Below are 20,277 nucleotides of genomic sequence, written 5' to 3'. Positions count from 1 at the left end.
CAACCTACTCTCCAGCTTCACTTCTCCCCTACCGCAGCATCTGACACCTCCATCTCTCCAGATCAACGCCGCGACCATCCACCCATCTCTTATTCTCTTTGCACTGTGCTGCTGATTGCCTGTTCTTCTCCGCATTGGAAAACAAGGCGAAGCCTTAGTTTTGCATTTCTCGGTTGTCTCTCTTGCTATTAGCGGTCGGAGGCTTGCGCCATCCTTACCCGCTTGCTCCGTTCAACCTCATCTGTTTCCGCACCACACCGCCTTGCAACTCGCTCCAACACTTCTGGTCCCGCGATATCGACTCATCCGTCGCATTCATACAAAAACAAGCACAGGTTGAGCATAGCACCAGCTCTTTATTATGGCTGACCCCAATAGTCCGGAGCTTGGTACGCGGTTCATCCCATATCTACTGATACCTATATTTACTAACTGCCCCCCTCCCTAGCTCATTTGCGGCTCACTGCGGAAGAGAAGCGCTTTTTTGCCCAGCTGTTCAACCAGGCAGACCCGGATACTCTTGGGATCGTCACCGGAGATGTTGCCGTGAAGTTCTTTCAGAGGACCAAGCTCGCGTCAGACGTCCTCGGACGGGTATGCACATCGTAGACCACGTTCGGATGCGAAATATGACTGACCGCGTCTCCAATGGCAGATATGGCAGGTAGCCGACCAAGAAAACCGAGGTTTCTTAGACTTTTCGGGTTTTTGTCAATCACTCAGATTGATCGCGCACTACCAAGAAGGTCAACTGGAACCAACAACAGAGCTCGCTCGAAGACGTGAGTACCACGATATTCCCCTGGAACCGTTGATCCTAGCGACGAGGTATTGATGAACTAACTATTTCTCTAGCTGGCCCACTTGCGAAATTCGAAGGACTCAACATGCCAGCGGCACCGACCCCGCCGCCTCCGGCTGCTCCCATTCAAGCACAATCGAGCGGCGGTCCGATTCGCGTACCACCCCTAACTTCAGAGAAAGCGATGGATTATAGGGCATTGTTTCAAACCACCGACCAGGTCAACGGGCTACTCGGAGGTCTGTTATTCGATTCTATAGTGCCCACAAATGTTGACTTGCAATCCTAGGAACCGAAGCCAGGAATATCTTCGAGAAAGCCCGATTACCGAACGATGTCTTGAGTCGAATCTGGACTTTGGCCGACACCCATGAAAGAGGAGCTCTGGATGAGACTGACTTTGTGATTTCTATGCATCTCGTCTCATCCCTCAAGTCCCGCGCCATGCCAGCATTGCCTGTGAAACTCCCTCCTGGCCTTTATGAAGCTGCCTCACGCCGGACACCCGTTCCTCGACAATTTAGCGGCCAAAACGCTCAGAGGACGAGTAGCCCGCTTACGAAGTACCCACCGTTTGCTCCTCCAACAGCGGCGCCGGGAGAATGGCTCATCGATCCACATATGAAGCAGAGGGCTGACGAGTTGTTCAACACTATGGACCCGGGCCGGTCTGGATTTCTGGGTGGTGATGTCGCGGCCGTCTATTTCAAAGATTCCAAACTTGCAGACGAGATATTGGCGCAGATCTGGGATCTTTCCGACATCGACCACGACGGTCGGTTGAACCGGGATGAATTCGCCGTGGCGTTATATCTTATTCGGACGCAAAATCAACGATCTCCCCCACCACTTCCGGCAGCGTTGCCGCCGAATCTGGTTCCTCCCAGCATGCGAAATCAAGCACAGATCCCGCCGCCGCCCCAACCATCATCTGCGACCCCTTTCGATGGCTTTCAGCCCGCATCATCTGCTCCGAAGCTTGCATCTGAGGACTTGTTTGGGCTGGATGCGTTTTCCGGCTCTGCTCCCGCTCAGACTCAGCAGACAACTGGAGAATCTGGAACCCAATCGAAAACATTCGACTCTGACCCATTCGGCAGCAAGCCTAGCTCCCCGTCGGCTTCACAGACGTTCCCTTCAGCTGCCCGGAGCCAAACCCAGTTCAAACCGTTCATGCCCACGTCCTCGTTTGGTCAAACTTTGACCTCCCACTCCACCGGCGGCTCTGGAGCGGAGAGACCCCAAGCGAAGAGCCCACAGGCCGTAATGGATGATCTCCTAGGGGACAATGACCCCGAAGTTAGCAAGAAGTTGACGCCCGATACTTCGGAGCTTGCGAATATGTCGAATGAGCTGCGCCAGCTTGCAAACAAGACGAAGGAGGTGCAATCGAAGAAATCGGCAACGGAAAGTGATCTAAGCAGCACGAACACGCAGAAGCGTGATCTCCAGCTTCGGCTGTCACAGTTCCGCTCTCAGTATGAGCAGGAAGTCAAAGTGGTTAAAGATTTGGAAGACCGCCTGGCTTCTAGTCGCAATGATGCTCAAAAGTTGCAGAAGGAGTTCGCCATGCTTGAAGGCACGTATCAAGATTTGCAGGTGCAACACCGCCAATCCGCAGAACAGCTCCAATCAGCGCAACGAGAGAATACCTCTCTTCGAGAGCGTATCGGCCAAACGAACAACGAAGTGGCCCAACTAAAGCCGCTGATTGAAAAGCTCCGTAACGAAGCCCGCCACCAGAAAGGGATGGTCTCTATCAACAAGAAGCAACTTGCAACAAATGAGGGCGAGCGTGAGAAGCTCAAGTCGGAAATGAACGAACTGAACCAAGCAAAGCAAGCGTCCAGAAGCGCAGCAGCCGATCAGACCGGGTCTCCCGTGACGAGTCCTGCTCCCAGTGCGGCGAGTAATCAGAGCATGAATCCATTCTTCAGGAAATCGCCCCAACAGAGCTTCGACAAAACTACAAGCCCGTCTACCTTCACACCGACAAGCCCTGGCGGCACTGCTCACGACAGGTTCGATAACTTCTTCAACACTGCCTTCGCACCCACGGGGCCGTCGACCAGTCAACCTCCACAGACGTCATTTGCATCCAGAACCGACTCTTTCCCACGCTCGAATGCCCCGAACTTTGCAGCTGCGGCCACCTCTCATCAAGCTGGCGGATCTGTGGTTTCGTCCGAAGCAGATGCCCCAACACCTTCGACCAGCCCGCCCCTATCGTCTTATCAAGAGACGAATGAACCTCCGCCGCCTCCCCAGTCCAGGCAAATCACATCCAGCGAGCTCCCCCTACCGAGCAGCATCCCTCGCACAGACTCTTTCAGCTCCTCAGTGAGAGTCGCAACTCCAGCGAGTCGAATCGGAGGCGCTGACACCCCGAAAAATGCGTCTAGCTCCTCTAATGTGCAGGGTCAAGAAGGGTCCCGCGGTGAAGCAAGCAAGCCAGAGCACTCTGGGTTCCCTCTTCCTGGGGGATTCCCGTCCACATCCAGCCCCTTGCAAGCTGATATCACCGGTGGTAGTGCCGGTGCGTTCAGCGACAAGAGCAGAAGCAGTGCTCGGCAAACCGACCGATCTGACCCATTCTCATCGGCCACCCGAGGCGGCAAGGTTGACTTTGACGCCGCCTTTGCGTCTTTTGGAACTGGCTCTGGCAAGGCTCCTACAGGTACAAGTGTCAATGGCGCTTCCTCTTCCGGAGGGGATGCTTCCAAGAAATTCAAGGAGGAGTTTCCTCCTATCGAAGACGTAGGACAGGACGACGATAGTGATAGCAATAGTGAGCCAGCGCAAGGTTTTGAAGATAGCTTCACGCCAGCTAGCTCTCAGCACCAGCGGAAGGGAAGTGGCCTGTCCGGTGCAGGGACGGGAAAGTCTCAGTCGAGGCCGGGAACGAGCGCTACGGATACCGGCGATGATTTCTTCAAAGTATCCTCCCAACGCCCGCCCGTTAGCCAGATTCCATCGAGCGCATCGACGGATCTTCCAACTCCAAATGCCCAGAAAGGCCCGCCAAGCTATGAGCAGTCTGTGCCAGCGCGGACCGGATCCAACCAGTTTCCACCTGAATTTGGCGGGCTGTTGCCCTCGCGACAAGATCCGACCTCAGAACCGGGCTCGCAGGCCACGTCACCCGAGAAAACATTTGCCAGCCCTGCCACGAGCACATCTGAGAAGACGGCGGGACAGAATCTATTTGCAACAGCATCCGGGGTAAGCACGACACCCCCTCCAGAGTTGTCTCAATATGGTGATTCGGCAAGGGGAGCTTCTCAAGAGCACAGCCCTGATGATGGCGATACACCCTCGTTGGCCGTTCAGTCGGCCGATTCAGGGCAATCGGATACGTTCCACTCCGCCCTTTCAGAGCAACTCAGCGAGAGCTCCCTTAAAGAGGAAGACGGCACTAACACAACCCCACAGGCGTCCTCCGGTCCGACACAGGCCCCGTCCGCCGCGACTTTGCAGCCACAACCCATCAGTCAGCACCGATCGCAACCGAGCTTCGGCGATGATTTCGACTCCGGATTCGATGACTTGACCGATGCCAAGGAGGGTACCGACGACAAGCTCGACGATGACGTCGACTTCATCTCGGCATCTCGCGACGCGGATGCCTTTGGCGACTTCAACCCGACCTTTGACTCCCCGACGGCTTCCAAGACGAACACCATCACATCCCATCAAGCCACGCCGACCGGAACTGCACACGGTGCGGGCGCCAGCACCGCGACCACGAGCGACTTCGAACATATGTCCCAAAGCTTCGCGACGTCCGGCAGCGGCGGGCCATCGGCTTCGAAAGTCAGCAGTCCCGCCATTCCCATGACATCCAGCTCGCATGACTGGGACGCTATCTTCTCCGGTCTCGACTCGAGTAACAGCATAGTCGACAAGCCGTCCAACCCTGCCGTTGAAAACGCAAAGGTGGGGTTCATCTCCATCGAGCAGGAGAAGGACTCGCAACCTCCCAAGCTCGCACGGGCTCTGAGTGCGGGCAGCGAGCACGATGATCCGATCCTGAAACGGTTGACGAGCATGGGGTTCCCGAGGCACGAGGCATTGGCCACTTTGGAGAAGTATGATTATGACTTGGAGAAGGTGGGTTCGGACCTAGGACGGAATTCTTAACGCAGTTCATTCTCTCTGACTTGTTTTTAGGCCGCTCAAGAATTGGCAACTTCTGCAGCAAAATGAGAGGCGTCGAGTTTGGCGGATGGTGGATGTGCTCGGTGGTAGTAATCATGTTGCGGTTTTTTTTCAGCCAAAGTACGATGGCCGTTCATTTCGCTGTGTCTAGTTTTCACGAACCATACCCTTCCTAATGAGCACAAAGTTGATTGAGCGTCTGTAGCGAATCCGAGGCCCAAGTCCAGATCATTTGGTGGGGAATTAGCGCTGGAACCAAAGTTCATGCGTGGCTTACTTCCTTGCCCGGCTCGTCGTTACTCCCTTTCTGTTTAATCACGGCATACCGAAGAATGGATTTCTCGAAGCGTATCACCTTTGAAGATGCAAGGATCCACTGCGCTCCTTTGATATTGGTACACGTGTCTCATGCTTTACATGCCCGCCTTGGTCGGATCCAAGCTCTGAATATTCGCGCTCTTGACCTTACCATCCAACACCAGTTCACTGACACACAAACCGGTGCCAGGGGCATTCTGAATCCCCCAGCACGTATGTCCGGCGGCGATGATCAGCCCCTTGACACTGGTTTCGCCAATAAACGGACCCCCTCCAGCTTCGGAGACAGGTAGATAACACGCCTGCCTCACCAGCACCTCCCCATCTCTTAGCTCGTCGCTAATGGCGCCGATCTGATCAATGACATCCTGACACCGCGACTGGTCGATCTGGACGTCGTCCGATGTCGAGGGCAGTGGCACGAGTTGATCTCCCGGGCCGCACGCGTACGCGGTGTTATCCGGCCGGCAATAAATCTCAGGAGTGACGAGCTGTGCGCGTTTCAACCGGGAAAAGCCCGCTGGTAGGTGAATCTGTGTAAATAGAGCGTGGGAGGAGAGGGGTTTGGACGGTCGGACGACCACCGAATGAGCTCGCAAGCCAACAATCGGCGCGGCGGAATACAGGTTCTGTGTCCATGGACCGGCCGTGAGAACGACTGTGTCCGCCGATACTATCTTCTCTTCTTTTGTCTCCTTATCTGTATAAGTGACACTTTGGACACGCCCATCAGTCTTGCCGACCGACTTAGCCTGTCCATAAACAATGTTTACCCCCCGTTCTTTGGCCAGGACGGCCATGCTTCTCGTGAACAGTTCCGGATGCACCTGCGCCGTGTCACCAGTCTTGCTCATCTCCTCATACGAAGTCACCGCATCAGGAGCAACCCATTGCAACCCCTCCGGGAGGCCTGCTGCCTTGAGCGTTTTATCCAGGCCCAAGCGCTTCCCCAATGATTCCGCAGGGCCCTGACCCGATGCAGTACTCGACGGTCTTGATGTCGCAAGCGTGCGCGCTGTCGCGCCTAGCTGACCGCACTCGACGAGGCGGTAACCCCATCGTTGCGCGCCAGCGTGCTCCTCCGCTAACCGCGCATGCAGCCGGAAACTCAGGGGCACAAGACACGACGGGTATGCCCACTTCGCCAGGAGTCCCCCTGCTTTGCCGGAGGCGCCTCCTGCAATCGTGGTGGCTTCGATGAGGGTGATGGAGTGGGTGGATGGATGGTACAGGGGGTGACGGGAAAGAAAATACGCGGTGCAGCACCCGATGATGCCACCGCCTATGATCACGATGTGCTGCGGTTCGGGGGCGGTCATGGCTCGGGGCGGCAACGGAGCTGATGCCACGACACAGCGAATACGGGAGGTTAAGCGAACAGGTTACGGGAGTACAAAGATTGGAGAATCCGGGTAGGAAGGATAAGAAGCTGGACGCTGAGAGGTTGGGATTACTGTGGCACAATGTTAATGGGGAAACGTGTATCACGACGCTTTGATATGGCACAGCATACATCTTGACTTCTGGACTCTGGACTCTGGACTAACTTGATGTACACATCCTGATGCGGTCACCGTTGCAGTCTACGCTATAATGGCACTCTGCTCAGGCACTCAGGCAGCCAGGCAGAAGATCCATTTAATGACTAAGCCACAGTAATTGCAGCTGTATCACTCTGATCCGATCGGGGAAAGTGCCGCCCACGGCGACCTGATGGGTGATGACGTCTCTCCAATCTCCCATCGCCATCTTGCATCGATCAACGGCTGCTCATATTTCTGCAGCTGATATAAGATGGTATCATGTACCGCACCTATCTCATCTCTCAAGCTTCATCCTACGACTGCCCCGTCCATCAATCATGATGCGCATCAACGTAACATCGTTGCTTGTACCAGTGGAAAGTTTCCGACGAAGGGGCGCTGCGATGCTTTGCGTAACCAAGACTCGATCCAATCTCCCTTCTTTCAGTTCTTTGTCCTTGTTTGCGCGACTGCAACTCGGGAAAACAGGGCTACTCTCGTCACAACAATAAGGTAGCAAGCGAGCGGACTTTTGAAAGGATTGGGGATTTGGGGGATTCGGGATCACGAAGCTCCCTCAAAATTTTAAAGCAGATCCCCGGATCCCCAATGAAAAAACGAGCTTCATCAAAAGATATCCTTTATTCGCCTCTGTCCGTCGTCAACCGATCCATCTGGGCGACAGAGAAACTCGATGGTAATTAGCTACGCAAGGGATCCCGTCGATTGGTTCATTCCTCGCGCCCTCCCAAGCGCCATTCTGCATTCCTGACCATTGATACTGCGGCTTGATTTGTTTGCATTAATCAGTCGGTAATTCTTGCTGGTCCTTCTCATGACCACTGAAAGGCTCCAGGGACTCGTAGTCACTACGTCCATGTCCTGTATGACAGTATCCCGCTGTCTTTCCGATACCCCGGCTTGCTGCTTACTCCCTGGACCCTTCGAGTACAGCCTGGCCATTCCGTTACCTATTGCATGCTTGGGGGTCGCGACATCGCGCGTGGATTCGTGCATTTTCGGTGCGACCCGGATGGCGTAGACCTCTGCATCCAGCAATTGTATCCGACCGAGCAGGCCAGCACCGTTGATCCCATGAAGTAAGGAAATTGCGGGGACTTGGAGGTCTGGAGCACACCCAGTCACCAACCGCAGGTCTTTTCGACTGTCGTCTGACTCTGGGGGTTCCGGCACGCCACCGCCATATCGCTCTCCCCGTCTTGCTTTAGGGCGGACAACCTCATAATTAATAACTACCATCTATTTCGCCCCATCCTGGTTCCCATCGTGCACTACGGTACTTTATACCTGCCGGCATGAATTACTACTGGGTACAATCCTCCCCGGCCATCGACTGAAATCATACATATGCCCGCGAGTTTCCTTCATCGTGAGATGCCTTCGCTTATTTTGCGCCCTTTGAGTTTCGAACCCATTCAATATGGTGACCTTTGCTCTGGCTGTTCGTTTTAGGCCCGAACAAGCAACCTCTTTGACCTATTGAAGCTGCCTTGTTACTTAAGTTGCATGAGGAGCCAACCTCCTCTCGCGAAGTTTCTCACACGCCTTCTACTCTCCTGGGTGCTTTTGAATGCTGTAACGTCGATCGCAATGTTTCTCCCAGATACTATGGCGTTCGTTCGCCGAGAAGAGGGTATTAATTCCGGAGCCCAAAAGCCTACTGACCCTCATGGATTGGTCTTGGAAGGCTGGGCTCAAGGATATATGGTTGGATCCTTGATCGTCATGATATGTATTACCATAGCAAACATGCGGAAAGGGGTTCTTCTACACAAACTCATCCTGCTAGAGGTTAGTGCCATGATTTATCCTAATATCAAACGTCCTCTAACCCGTTGCGCAGTTAGTTCTTGGTATCTGGCACGGTTTCTGGATCTTTTTTGATCAACCCATCTACGGCTGGTGGTTGTCTGGCAGCGCCGTTCCACTCAATATCTCCTGGTCGATCCACAATGTTATTGCCTGGATCAAGATCAAACCTTTTCTAAAAAAATGGGCAAGCTGGCTATTCATCGGCACCGTCATCGCGGCCCAGCCGTACTGGGTTGTCGAAATTTATGCGAACTTTGCCTTTTTCCATGGCATCAATGATCTGTTCCTGAGAACAAGGCCATGGGAAGCCTTGTGTCGGTAAGTGATTCTATATCAAATCTATATACGAAAACTGGTTGACATGGTGGAATAGGGACCCATGGTGGATCTTCACAACGGTAGCGCTGATATACAATATTAAAGTACGATACGACTTGAGTATTTGGGAAGTTATCCGAATATCTCCTCGATTTGGCGTCATGCTTGGGGCAATGTTTCTCTCCATCATCTTCATCATCATCGACATCTGTTCCGTTACCCAAGCGTTCCAGTCCATTCTTCCCGTTGGCATCAATCCGTTTTGGAAACTCGCCTTTGTGTTCAAGTGTCTTACGGATACGGTAATTTTGGACGACTTCAAGACTGCTTTGGACCGCCTCCGGGCATTTAAGATGGCACGGATAAACACCTATTCATTGAGCTCAGTGGACCATCGCACTCGAGCTACGGGGACAGGGACGATGACCGACACGGAGCCTATAGGGGTGGAGCCTATCGGGACGGAGCACGCGCAGAACCTGCAAGATCAGTGGAATCAAGCGCTGGATTCGATTGAATCAGGCAAAGAGAAGAGTTCGACCGAGGCTAATCCAGCCACCGCTCGTCACCTGGGCGATCGCGGAGGGCCTGGTGGTAGTGCGTTTGCATACGCTTGGGCGACGGATCCATCCAGACGCGGGCAAGAACGAGACATTGAACAACGAGTGGGGCAGGTCATCCCCGACACGGATAGCCTGCGAACGGATAGTGTTACGGCTTACAGTCCCCCTACCGGACAACAACGTTCTGCTGGAGCTTCCTCGGCGGACCCATCCACACGCGGGAAAGAACGAGGCATCCAACAACAAGTGGGACAGGCCATTCCCGATATGGACAGCGAGCGAACTGATGGTTTTCTGGCTGGTGGTCCCCCTCCCGAACAATCACATTCTGCTGGAGCTTCATCGACCGCAGCAGACCGAACGCCGAATCCGAACGTTATCTCGGTTTCCCAATCTTGGGATGTTCGCACTGAACCTCACACTGGCGAGAAGGATGCTTCAAGTCGAGCGCCAGGTGCATGAATGTGGCTCGATTGCCTTTCTATGTGATGAAGCAAGAGGGAGGCGAAGTGTCGATGCGCATAGATCTTACATCGAATTTGAGATCTACTCGGATACTCTACCTTCTTGGGACGACACCGAAGGCATCTAAACGTGTTGGTCCGCGGGGACAGAACCAATCTGGTTTTCTGGATCACCGGGAGTAGTATTTCGCATGTCAGGTCGAGTCTGCTAGGTCACGTCTGAAACCTGATGGACGCATTTCTCGGCTTAGAGGAGAAGTCCATTCGCCGAACGTCGTGGTAGGTATCGATTTTACGAGGCGAGAATAGGCTCATATTGAAGCAAACATGATTCAGCATTGCAGCCGCTGCAGCTCAAGTTTGCTCCGAATCCACGCCCCCATTCAAGGGTTCTCCAGTTGCGAGCAATGGAAAGTGAGGCGACCACGGATTTCATGGAGTATCCTACCCGCGACCCATGAGTGCCGCCATTTAATGAAGGGAAATGATGTGGTTTGGCTTTGGAGGGGGGATATCCCAAGGGGCGCATCGGAATTGATGCGACCGTGTACACAAGTCCTACTAACTAATTATTGAATGAATAACCAATAACTGTTTCGTTTTGCCTAGTGCCGCTATAGATCATACCTTATGCATGAGGTTAACCAATTCTATGTGCACGATTGACCAGATTCTGGGTATCTTCGGATTCTAATTCTATAGTGCTAATGGATCACTCCCGTCGTATGTGACCAAATCGCTGCCCGCGTCCAACAGCTGGTCGACACCGCATTCATTAACCCAAACTTCCCTCGCTAACCAGCAAACCTTCCGCAGCTTGACCGCTAGAACTCCGGACCGCTAAATCGCTGCTCTCCGGGATCCCAGACCCGGATATATTTCCATTCGGTCCATTCGATCCACCTCCAAACCCTCTCTTATCGCCCGCTATCGACTCGGCCATCTTTTTTCTCTCAGCTTCTTGCGTGTGCGTCATATAGCTGTAGTATCGGAGCGTGATCAATACCATCAAGGCGCAGAGTCCTAAGGCGGTTGCCGCACGTCTAGTTAAGACCCATCGGAGTCCTTCAACTTGGGTGCGAGCGTCTGAGTTGAGAGCGACAGTGATTTTGTAGTTAAGCTCTTGAATCTATCATCGGGAGTTAGTACAACGGCACAAATATGACCAATGGATGCAGAATAAAGCCTACCTTGGATTCCATTTCGCGCTGCTCAGATCGTACGTTCATCTTCCGGTCGTCAAACATCCCCTTTAGATCTTCCTTAAGCGAAAGGAGTTCCTGTGACATCCGCTGATTTATGATATCAACTTCGTGCTGTAATTGATTACGTTCGCTGCGCATCTGCTCAACAGATGTCTTTCGATTGTTCTGGATCTCGGTCCGTAATTCCGAGCAAGCCGCGCGGAATAAGTAGGTCTCCTATATCGACATCAGCGGTTAGTTGTGATCGCTGAATGCTGCGCTCGCTTCTGAGTGGGTACTGTAGATGAATCTCGGATCGCACGTACATTTTCCACGTTGCTCTTGCTGACCAGGCCTTTGTGTGCAAGGTCCATGTTGTTTGTAAGGAGCCGTCTGACAGCTTTCATCATGGTGACAGATTGATCCTGAGAGAACCCTCCCGTCTCCAGATCCCGCACCAATGTCCATGTATCGAAGTGATGCACATATGGTGGGGTACGCATGTGCGGGGGCTTTCCGGCTTCCTCATTCTCGCTTTTCGTCTTCTCTGATGCTGGTGATGCTAGATGTAGAACGGTCTCGAGGGCGTGATGAGCTACCGGTGGTGGTTTCTGCGCATCTGAGCTCGGAGGATTTTGCCCATCTTTGCTATTTCCTTGCTCTGGGGAATGTTCATCCGGTGCTTGTGTCTCGGACGCGGCCGCTCCGCCAGAAGTTTGCGATTTCGTTGCATCATCGGGCGCCTCCAGCTGAGGAGGTATCGGTTCGTTCGCGCTGCCGTATCGTTTTTGGCGGAGACCTTCGTCACAGCACCGAGCCGAAGTTCGAAATGATCTGGGTGATGGTGCCCGACGTTGGGTCTTCGGTCGCAGGCATGGTTGGACTAACCTCTGCTCGGCAGGTGCAGAAGCTGACCGGAAAAAGGCAGGATATAGAAAGATCAGGCGAGGTGCTGCCATAACCGGCAGATGCGTTGCGTCTGAAGCTGTGAATAAATATCCTCCAAAGGTGGTAGAGGGTAGAGGGTAGAAGATGCTATTGACGCAATGTGACTATGATAGAGATTGTATTTAAAATGCCACAATAGGCTAGATTATGGTGCTGGTGTGTTAAACTGTACGATGCTAGGCTACATACAATTATTCCGTGTGGGTCCAAGGGCCACGGATAACAGGCTGGTTACCGTATCACGTGCCTTTTGATTATGGACGTTTGCTGTAGTTAATAATAATTAAAATAAACTAAACCTCGAGTCACTTCGTTCCTCAAGGCATTCCAACATCCCCTTGTCTTGACAACAAATCGCCAGATCCTCGTCTCGACTCCAGGATCCTGACAGCTGATCAGCCGAACAATCTTCATCTTGTCCCTAGAGGTCTAGAACCTGAAGGGATACTTCTGTGCTCATGTCATGAGGGAGCATTTCAGCGCGACCGACCACGAGAGTATCATTGGCTCGCGATCCAGTGGCTTTAAACATCACATAAGATATCACACATGCATGCAAGGCAGCTATATGCAGTGTCGCCTATATGTTCAGCTCCTAGCCCTCACCGATAGCTTTCACCATTACAGCCTGTCCTTCGGGCTTCAGACAAGTCGGTCTCGGGGGCACATGATATATCCAATGGCGGTAATTACGGCGCAGTTAACTCCATACCCTTCTGAACCTGGCAGACAACCTGGATAGGCTCGCCTCCTACGACTTTCAGTAGAGTATAGTACCATTGTTCTCAGCCTCTCGCTCGAGCATATACCCCTTCTGTGCTGCTACATGGCGTGGCCCTTGAGCTCTTGAAGCTGTATTGAGCCAATGTAATGGCGTTCTCAGTATTGGCACTTAGGTTTCAGCACCACTGCATCTCATGCAGCACTTAACCTCCACCTGAAGCCTCACAAATCAGGAGAAGGACTCAAGCCATAAACTTATTTGTGCAGTTCTAGATCACAGAAACAACAAGGTAACGGCATACATCTCAACTGGGGTTCTTCACACATACTTCAGCCCCGTTCAGCTCGTTCGGTGCACGATGTTCGTCTTGAACTGGGTATAAGTAATGTGGTTACCATGGTCTCCCCTAGGGGTTGTCTATACAGCTTTCATCAAGTCAATTATTCATAATATTCAGAGTCCTGCACTATGTCGTATGCTATCACAGGAATTCGTGCCGGGACTGGCCCAAATGGGTCAGTACCAATCAGACGCGAACTCAATGAGTGGTTCCGTGATGCTGCTAGCGCATCTCAAGTCTCGCTGTTCGTTCTTGCTATGCGGTCTTTCCAGGATATGGACATTCAAGATAAGCTGTCCTACTTTCAAATCGCTGGTAAGAACTCCCTGGATCAGCGTCATGGCTAGGTGAACCGCGCAACATCTGACTCATTCAATTAGGCATACATGGGCAACCTTATGTGACGTGGGACGCGAACGCTAGTCGTCCGGGACAGGGTCGTGGCTATTGCTATCACAATTCCATCATGTTCCCAACCTGGCACCGAGCTTATTTGCTCCTTTTTGAGGTAATTTGAATGGGATCTCCCAAAGTGGAATGTGCCCTGATCAATTCACAGCAACGTGTCTACGAGCTTATGCTCCGTGTAATTGAGCGATATCCTTCGTCCAGACAACCGCAACTTCGACAAGCTGCGGACACATGGAGACTCCCATTTTGGGATACTGCTTCGGCGCGGGTTCCGGACATCTGCATCAACGTTGAGATTGATGTGGATGGACCAGGAGGGCGCCAGAGGGTTCTGAATCCGATGCATGAGTATCACCTGACGCAGAATCAGACTTTTGCCAGCGGCCGGGTCAACACTCCGAATGAACCGTCTCGCAGCGTGCGGTATGATCAGACTCGAGCAACGAGTAGATGCCCCCGAGGACAAGAGAATTGGATAGATGGGGTGCAGAACGTCGACCTCATCAATAGCTACCTAAGTTTGAACGACAAGGACGGCAACCCGAACACCCGGGATACAACGATGAAGGAGGACGTGTATCGCCTGCTGACCTATCCTGCGGCTGTCAGCTACCATATTTTTGCTACCACTCAGGTGATCTCGGCCATTCCAAGACCTGCGGGATATTTGAGTTTAGAATCTGTACACAACGTTGTTCATGTCTGGACCGGGGGCGATGGCCAATTTGGAAACCCTGGGCATATGGCTTCTCCCAGCGTGGCGGCTTTTGATCCGATCTTCTGGATGCATCACAATAATGTGGACCGCTTGCTCGCTCTCTGGCAAGAATTGAACCCCACCGCTTGGTTCGACAATAATCCCAGGATCCGCGAACGAGGAACAGATGGACTAGAGCCCTTCAACAAGGACTCCAACTACACGCTCATCACGTCGAATGATGTCCGCTACTGCACTCGACTGGGATACACGTATCCGGAACTTCAGCCATGGCTACCCGAATACCAGCGCAGCGGTCGGTTCAACCAGCAGCTGTACCTAGATGCCATCAGATCAAAGATCAACGGTTTGTACGGCCCGCTGCGCCAACGAGTGCTTGGGCTTGATCAAACACGCCCATTACAGCCTCCTATTCAGCGAGCTTTGGCTGCCGCTGCGTCTACCATAACACCTGTTCCTATAGCAGTAGGGGCAGATTTGTCTGCCCTTGCATCTGAACCCGCTGTCGCAGAAACGGTCGCGAGAGCAGTGTCTGCTTCTGACCCTACTCTACAAGGAGAAAACGTCACGAGCGCCGAGTCTGCGGCACAGGCAATGCCTATTGCAGTAGCTTCAATTGCTACGGCAGAGAGAGGCATAACCCAAGCTCCTATTTCCGCACGATCAACCGCCACAACGGCGGCACCAGCAATGCCAGCCTCTGTTCCACGGTCAGCTCCTCCCCTCACTGCCACGGAAAATGCCGGGGGCGTGCCGGAGGACCCAGAGGCACGTGGAACCGAAGAGCATGACCACTCGTTCATTGAAATGCCCGACTACATTGTCAACGTGCGCTACTCCCGACTGGAACTGGATCGCGGAGCTCAATACATTGTGAAAATCTACATTGGCGAGAGCGGCAGCACCGCCGTGGTGCCAGCATATGTCGGGTGCGTGGTGACTTTCAGCTCTCCTCTCCCCGAAGACGAGGAAGAACCGCATTGCGAGAACTGTCGGAGGCAGCTCACGGAGGGGTCGCTGGCAACCGGACAGGTGCCAATTACGGAGGCGATCCTGGATCATATTGAAGATAGCGGGACTCCTCTGGATGCCATCGATCCCAAGGCCGTGGACGAGTATCTGACGGACAGGCTGACGTGGAAGGTCATACGGGTGGGTGATGCATTCTGCGCTCGGAGAACGACCAAAGGAAACTAATGTGCATACAGATCACTGGTGAGGAGGTTCCTCTTGAAAGCCTCCCTTCTCTGAAGGTCTCTCTGGCGGTTGGGACAGTCAAGTACTATGCTGATGGTTGCTCGTTGCCTGAGTACACCGACTATCAAAATGCGACACAGGTCACCCAAGGCAAGCAGTGCGGTTTGACGCATGATGACACTTTCTAAACAAAACCAAGCGTTTTGAAAGCCACATTCTTTGTTGCAGTGGCGTTCCCGTCTACATTGATGTAGAAATTGTTCTGGAATTGCTCTGATAATGCTCAACGATAGCATGAATTCACAATATGCAGTGACACGGCCGTTGAAACCCTAGGATACGCTTCAGTGATACCAGGGCGAATCAATTTGTGACGTTTCCACTCCTCTTTCCTCCACTCGACTTGACTCCTCCCTCTGTACTCAGTGAGTGGATATTCAGTCCCGGGCAACGCATATTCAGTAATTATTATGGACGTTCTCGCAACTTTGCTGGCGTCACTGCATTAAATGAGCGTGGCAATACGACATGCTGTGCATCCGTGGCAGGACAATTCTGGATTCCTGATGTTGAAGCTCGGGTTTAAATCAAATGGACGGGAACCACAGCACTGGAATATTGCTCTATAACTCAGTTGTATCAGTATGGCAACTAGACAGGCCTTAACCATGATTCGATTTTGCAAATTTAGCTTTGCCAAGCACTCTTGACTGCACTATTTCGGACCTCTGGAGTCTGGACAACCGACAACAGGATTGTGCCGAGATCTCAGGCCGTCCTGCTTAACACAGAACGCGAATTACGTACGCGATGCAACGCTTCTAGGGCAGGTGATTGTCTTTGCTCCACAACCTCGTGTCTGTTGATTTGGTCCATTTGGAGGACTTCAATGGTCGATCATATCCCCGACTTTCCAGATACTGTATCCCGTAGTCACACATGACACACGGTTCCTGAGATTTTCTGTGTCACAAGCTCGCGGGAGTGGTGTTCAGAAAGCGCCACCAAAGCGCCATCGTCTGAAGTCGGAAAGCCGTACCGCTCTAACATCGATTCCGGCTGGCGTGGTTGGGACTTGGCAGGTCTTGTTCTTCGTTTTGTTTCCTTGTCAGGGGGACGATGTTTCCGGGGACGCTACAATCTAAAAAAACTCTCCTTGCCACCCGGACGGCGCTAAGCCGGAGTTGTGTGCCCTACCCAGTTAATCATACAAACGATCAGGGGATTTGGCCTAATGCGGTTAGCGCCACGATAATCTCGAGCCTCCAGGCGAACCCGGCAGCCGAGAAACTGCTTCCCAATTGCCATGTTTCCATCGACTGCAGCTCCCGTCCCGTTCTTCGTCTCGTTTTCTACCGTTCCATCGACACTATTAGACCACGATCCAAGTTCCAAGCAAATGCATGATTTTGCTGGTCAAATTCTTGGCTAACCCATACCTCCGCCCCATGTACATGCATCACGCATCGCCGCTTCACCCAGTCCTTCCCGTGCCCTCCCCATTAAAGCCATCTGATGTGAATGGCATGCAGTCGACTGATCAAATCCCTTGCCTGGGACTGCCTGCCCTCCTACTGAGCGGTTGAGGCGCCGAGGGCTTGAAAGTATGGGAGCTGAGGAGTTCTGACTTCGAGTTCGAACATAATATAGCGAGGATGGAGGGAGAATTGATGGTGGAGAGTAGAGAGGCTTTTCCTTCCGAGTTCCGGCCATCATCACTGGACCACCAGTCGCCAATCTCAAATCTCTTGTTCGGGTCGGGCCAACCGGCTCATCCGACTGAAACGCCGTGCCAGTATTGGCGCTTTTGCCTTGCTGAGTCTGCCCTTAGGTCTTGAGAGCTCTGACGGATGCGTGAATGATACATGGTGCTCTGTTAATTGAGCCCCAAAACCATGTTGCTTGACCGGGACCCATGGTTCTCTCGAAGTCTGTATTTACTTACCCCAGCCTGCTCCTTTTGATGCTCGCGCCTTCTGTCTCTTCTCTACCATTCATACCGTCCTTCGTTGCGGCTTCGTTCAAAAATCACTCGCTTTTTCTTGACTGTCCTTGAGTCTTTGTGCTCGTTCATTCGCTTATTCCGTCAGTCGCTTCTGGATTTCTTTCCAATATGTTGTCTGGCTATATAGCCACTGCTGTGGCGGCTCTGTTGCTCCAGACCCAGCTATCCACGGCCCAAAGCTGTTCGAATCGCGTAATCGATAATTTCTCCAACTGGTCTTCCAACACGAATTCATTGAACGAATGGACGAGCGGTAGGTTATGCCCCAATTTGTGGGGAAAGATCGGAGTGCTGATCGTACATGAAGATGATGGATCCATGACATCCATCTCCGCCAGCGGTGGCACTTTGACGTTCAAACCAAAGTCCGGCTCATATTTCTATGAGACCTTCGCATGCCAGACAGCCTCTACTAATGGACACCAAGCCATTTCATTCTCGATCAAAGGGCCCGCAGGTGGATCACTCGCCCTTGAGGTTCAATCTAAGACCTCTTGCTCCGCCAGCTCATATAACAGCGCATACTCGTTCGTTAGCGGACTTACCGGTTCAACCCAGACTGTCACTGTTCCTTTAAGTTCCTTCTCCGGTGCGAACGCCAATGCCATCACGGCTTTCGTCTGGTCCGGTTTCTCGGACACAACCACAAATTGGCAGCTCGGAAACATTCAATTCGTTTGCGCTGCCGGTGGAGGACAATCATCTGATACTGTCATCCCGCCAACCTCCACAAAACAGCCAAGCTCAACGTTGGTTACATCATCCACTCCCTCGCCAACAGGACAGTGCAAGAATCTGTTGATCGATGATTGGACCTCCCAGTCACGACTGACCTTCTTGTACTATAATGCGATGATTGAGCCGACTAGTGACGATGGAACGATGCAGTCTATTGTCGTTGCCAACAATCGCGTAACCCTGACACCCCAGAATACGGACTCCTATTTCTACAGCAAGACCGGCTGCACCAACACTCAGAATGTGTATGGCGGAATCTCGCTTCGTATCAAGGCTGCTTCTGGCACCACCTTCGGGATCGAACTCTCGTCTCCCTCCACTTGCGGTGGTGAGGACGCCCAGTTCGCTTATCAGACCACCCAACAGCTTGGCTGGACCTTCGATGGTACGGAGAAGCTGTACACGATCCCGTTCTCCCAATTCTCGGGCTTGGACCTAACGAAGGTCTCCACCATCTTCTTTGGATCGGTGAACAAGGCCGTCACTTTCGGACCTATGTCCTTCTACTGCGGCAGCACTGGGTCGGAATATGTCCCTCCTACCACAAGCAACCCCGGTGGCCCTACCGCGACCGTCCCTGCGCCATCGGGAACTGCCGCAGCCCTTGTCATCGACGAGTTCTCCAACTCCGGCAGCAACGCCCTTGGATTCTGGCATGGGGGGGATGAGGGAATGACTTTGAATTGGGGCACCAAGCAGCTCCAGATCACCTCCACCGATGCGGACTACTCATTCTATACCCAGATTTCTGCTTCGTGCAGGGATCTGTCCGACTACAGTGGCTCGTACCTTCACGTCAAGTACAGCGGCTCCACCAAGTTCACCGTCTCGCTGCAGCAACATAACTCTCAGTGCAGCGAAGCGATTGCCCCGTACCCCGAAACGTGGGACTCGCTCGAGGCGGCCCGGTATGCAAGCAACGGCGACATCTATATTCCCATGTCGCACTTCAACATCAACCTGAGTCGTGTCATAGGCGTTTCATTGAAGGCATGGTATACCACTGAGCCCACCACTTTCTCCAAAGTCGAGATCGTCCCCTCTGTGCCTGCCGGCTTTACCATCCCCAGCAAGCTGGCATCGGGCAACCTCGTCTTCGCCTGCAAGCGCCCCAACTCATTTGCCTTTGCCATCGATGACGGCTCACCTGAGTACGCCCAGGAAGTCATGAACGTCATTAAGGAAGAGGGCATCAAGGTGACGTTCTTTACCGTTGGTGCTCCGCTCCGAGACGCGTCCACCAACCTCAGCAACGTCTACAACGAAATGATGTCCCAAGGCCACCAGATCGCGCTGCATAGCTACACCCACCCGAAGATGGAAGGTCTTCCCGACAACAACGCCATCGACTGGGAATACAACGAGGATATCGCCGCCGTCGCCGAGCAGCTCAACGGGCTGGACACCCCGTACTTCCGCCCGCCATTTGGCAACGAGGGTGCCCGCATGCGCCAGCGGCTCGCCGTGGCCACGGGAAGCGATAGCCCGTACATTGTCAACTGGAGCGTCGACGTCGAGGACTGGTTGTGGGCGGAGACGTCGACGCCGGAGAAGCAGCTCGATGCGTTCAACCGGGACGTGGCCAAGGGGGGGAACTTGGTCGTCTTGCATTATCTGTACCCGAGCACCGTGGGATATCTGAGGCAGTTTATTCAGATTGCGAAGGCGACGGGCAAGCAGTTGATGCGTGTGGATCAGTGTATGGAGGATCCGAATGCGCCGGCGTTGTAATCGGCCGGTGCCTAATGGATGATGCAGAGGATGCAAGCGTTGGGTATCGTTGCACTGAGGCAATTTAACGGGAGTATGTAATGGACGGCTATCAAAATTTTGGATGGTCGATGGGCCTAATGTCAGATAAATGATTTGGAGTTACTCTTCTGAGGTGAATCGGTCGCTGTCACATTACTCCCTGCTCCCTATGATATGATCAAGGGTAATATATCAACGTGCCACGGATCCGCAAAGGATAAATTGGATGCCTTGGATTGTCCGTGGCCTGTAATGGAGCGCTTAATTCCAATCTCTGCATA

The 20,277-nt window shown here is 52.9% G+C and overlaps 7 protein-coding genes across 7 annotated transcripts; 4 read left to right on the top strand and 3 right to left on the bottom strand.

Moving 5' to 3' along the window:
* The first annotated feature begins 33 nt into the window (after positions 1–33).
* On the top strand, positions 34–5,196 carry P152DRAFT_456851 (uncharacterized protein). Its single transcript, XM_033679100.1, has 7 exons — positions 34–389; positions 449–594; positions 656–782; positions 856–1,041; positions 1,092–4,024; positions 4,235–4,912; positions 4,973–5,196. The coding sequence occupies exons 1-7, from the start codon at positions 362–364 to the stop codon at positions 5,006–5,008; spliced, it is 4,134 nt and encodes a 1,377-aa protein (XP_033536213.1). The 5' UTR covers positions 34–361; the 3' UTR covers positions 5,009–5,196.
* Positions 4,971–6,797, bottom strand: P152DRAFT_279818 (fad NAD binding oxidoreductase). Its single transcript, XM_033674910.1, has one exon. It carries the CDS (start codon positions 6,595–6,597, stop codon positions 5,374–5,376), a length of 1,224 nt encoding a protein of 407 aa, XP_033536212.1. The 5' UTR covers positions 6,598–6,797; the 3' UTR covers positions 4,971–5,373.
* A 613-nt stretch (positions 6,798–7,410) lies between these two features.
* On the bottom strand, positions 7,411–8,509 carry P152DRAFT_279711 (uncharacterized protein). Its single transcript, XM_033674908.1, has one exon. It carries the CDS (start codon positions 8,059–8,061, stop codon positions 7,507–7,509), a length of 555 nt encoding a protein of 184 aa, XP_033536211.1. The 5' UTR covers positions 8,062–8,509; the 3' UTR covers positions 7,411–7,506.
* P152DRAFT_279732 (uncharacterized protein) lies at positions 8,196–10,142 on the top strand. Its single transcript, XM_033674909.1, has 3 exons — positions 8,196–8,613; positions 8,666–8,952; positions 9,008–10,142. The coding sequence occupies exons 1-3, from the start codon at positions 8,329–8,331 to the stop codon at positions 9,975–9,977; spliced, it is 1,542 nt and encodes a 513-aa protein (XP_033536210.1). The 5' UTR covers positions 8,196–8,328; the 3' UTR covers positions 9,978–10,142.
* A 430-nt stretch (positions 10,143–10,572) lies between these two features.
* On the bottom strand, positions 10,573–12,270 carry P152DRAFT_432677 (uncharacterized protein). The gene is made up of 3 exons (XM_033677446.1): positions 11,490–12,270; positions 11,170–11,400; positions 10,573–11,108 (listed from the first exon to the last, which is right to left on the bottom strand). Exons 1-3 carry the CDS (start codon positions 12,120–12,122, stop codon positions 10,755–10,757), a joined length of 1,218 nt encoding a protein of 405 aa, XP_033536209.1. The 5' UTR covers positions 12,123–12,270; the 3' UTR covers positions 10,573–10,754.
* A 1,169-nt stretch (positions 12,271–13,439) lies between these two features.
* On the top strand, positions 13,440–15,976 carry P152DRAFT_456846 (Di-copper centre-containing protein). The gene is made up of 3 exons (XM_033679099.1): positions 13,440–13,683; positions 13,735–15,456; positions 15,513–15,976. The coding sequence occupies exons 1-3, from the start codon at positions 13,642–13,644 to the stop codon at positions 15,687–15,689; spliced, it is 1,941 nt and encodes a 646-aa protein (XP_033536208.1). The 5' UTR covers positions 13,440–13,641; the 3' UTR covers positions 15,690–15,976.
* Positions 15,977–17,614: 1,638 nt separating this feature from the next.
* P152DRAFT_392636 (polysaccharide deacetylase) lies at positions 17,615–19,975 on the top strand (the record flags this gene model as incomplete). The annotated part of the gene is made up of 2 exons (XM_033676157.1): positions 17,615–17,759; positions 17,814–19,975. The coding sequence occupies 2 exons, from the start codon at positions 17,615–17,617 to the stop codon at positions 19,973–19,975; spliced, it is 2,307 nt and encodes a 768-aa protein (XP_033536207.1).
* Between the last annotated feature and the right edge of the window lie 302 nt (positions 19,976–20,277).

The sequence above is a fragment of the Eremomyces bilateralis genome, assembly GCF_010015585.1.
Source record: "Eremomyces bilateralis CBS 781.70 unplaced genomic scaffold P152scaffold_5, whole genome shotgun sequence".
NCBI lineage: Eukaryota > Fungi > Ascomycota > Dothideomycetes > Eremomycetales > Eremomycetaceae > Eremomyces > Eremomyces bilateralis.
Note: the sequence above shows the minus strand (reverse complement) of the source record. Positions and strands in the feature narration are given on the sequence as shown.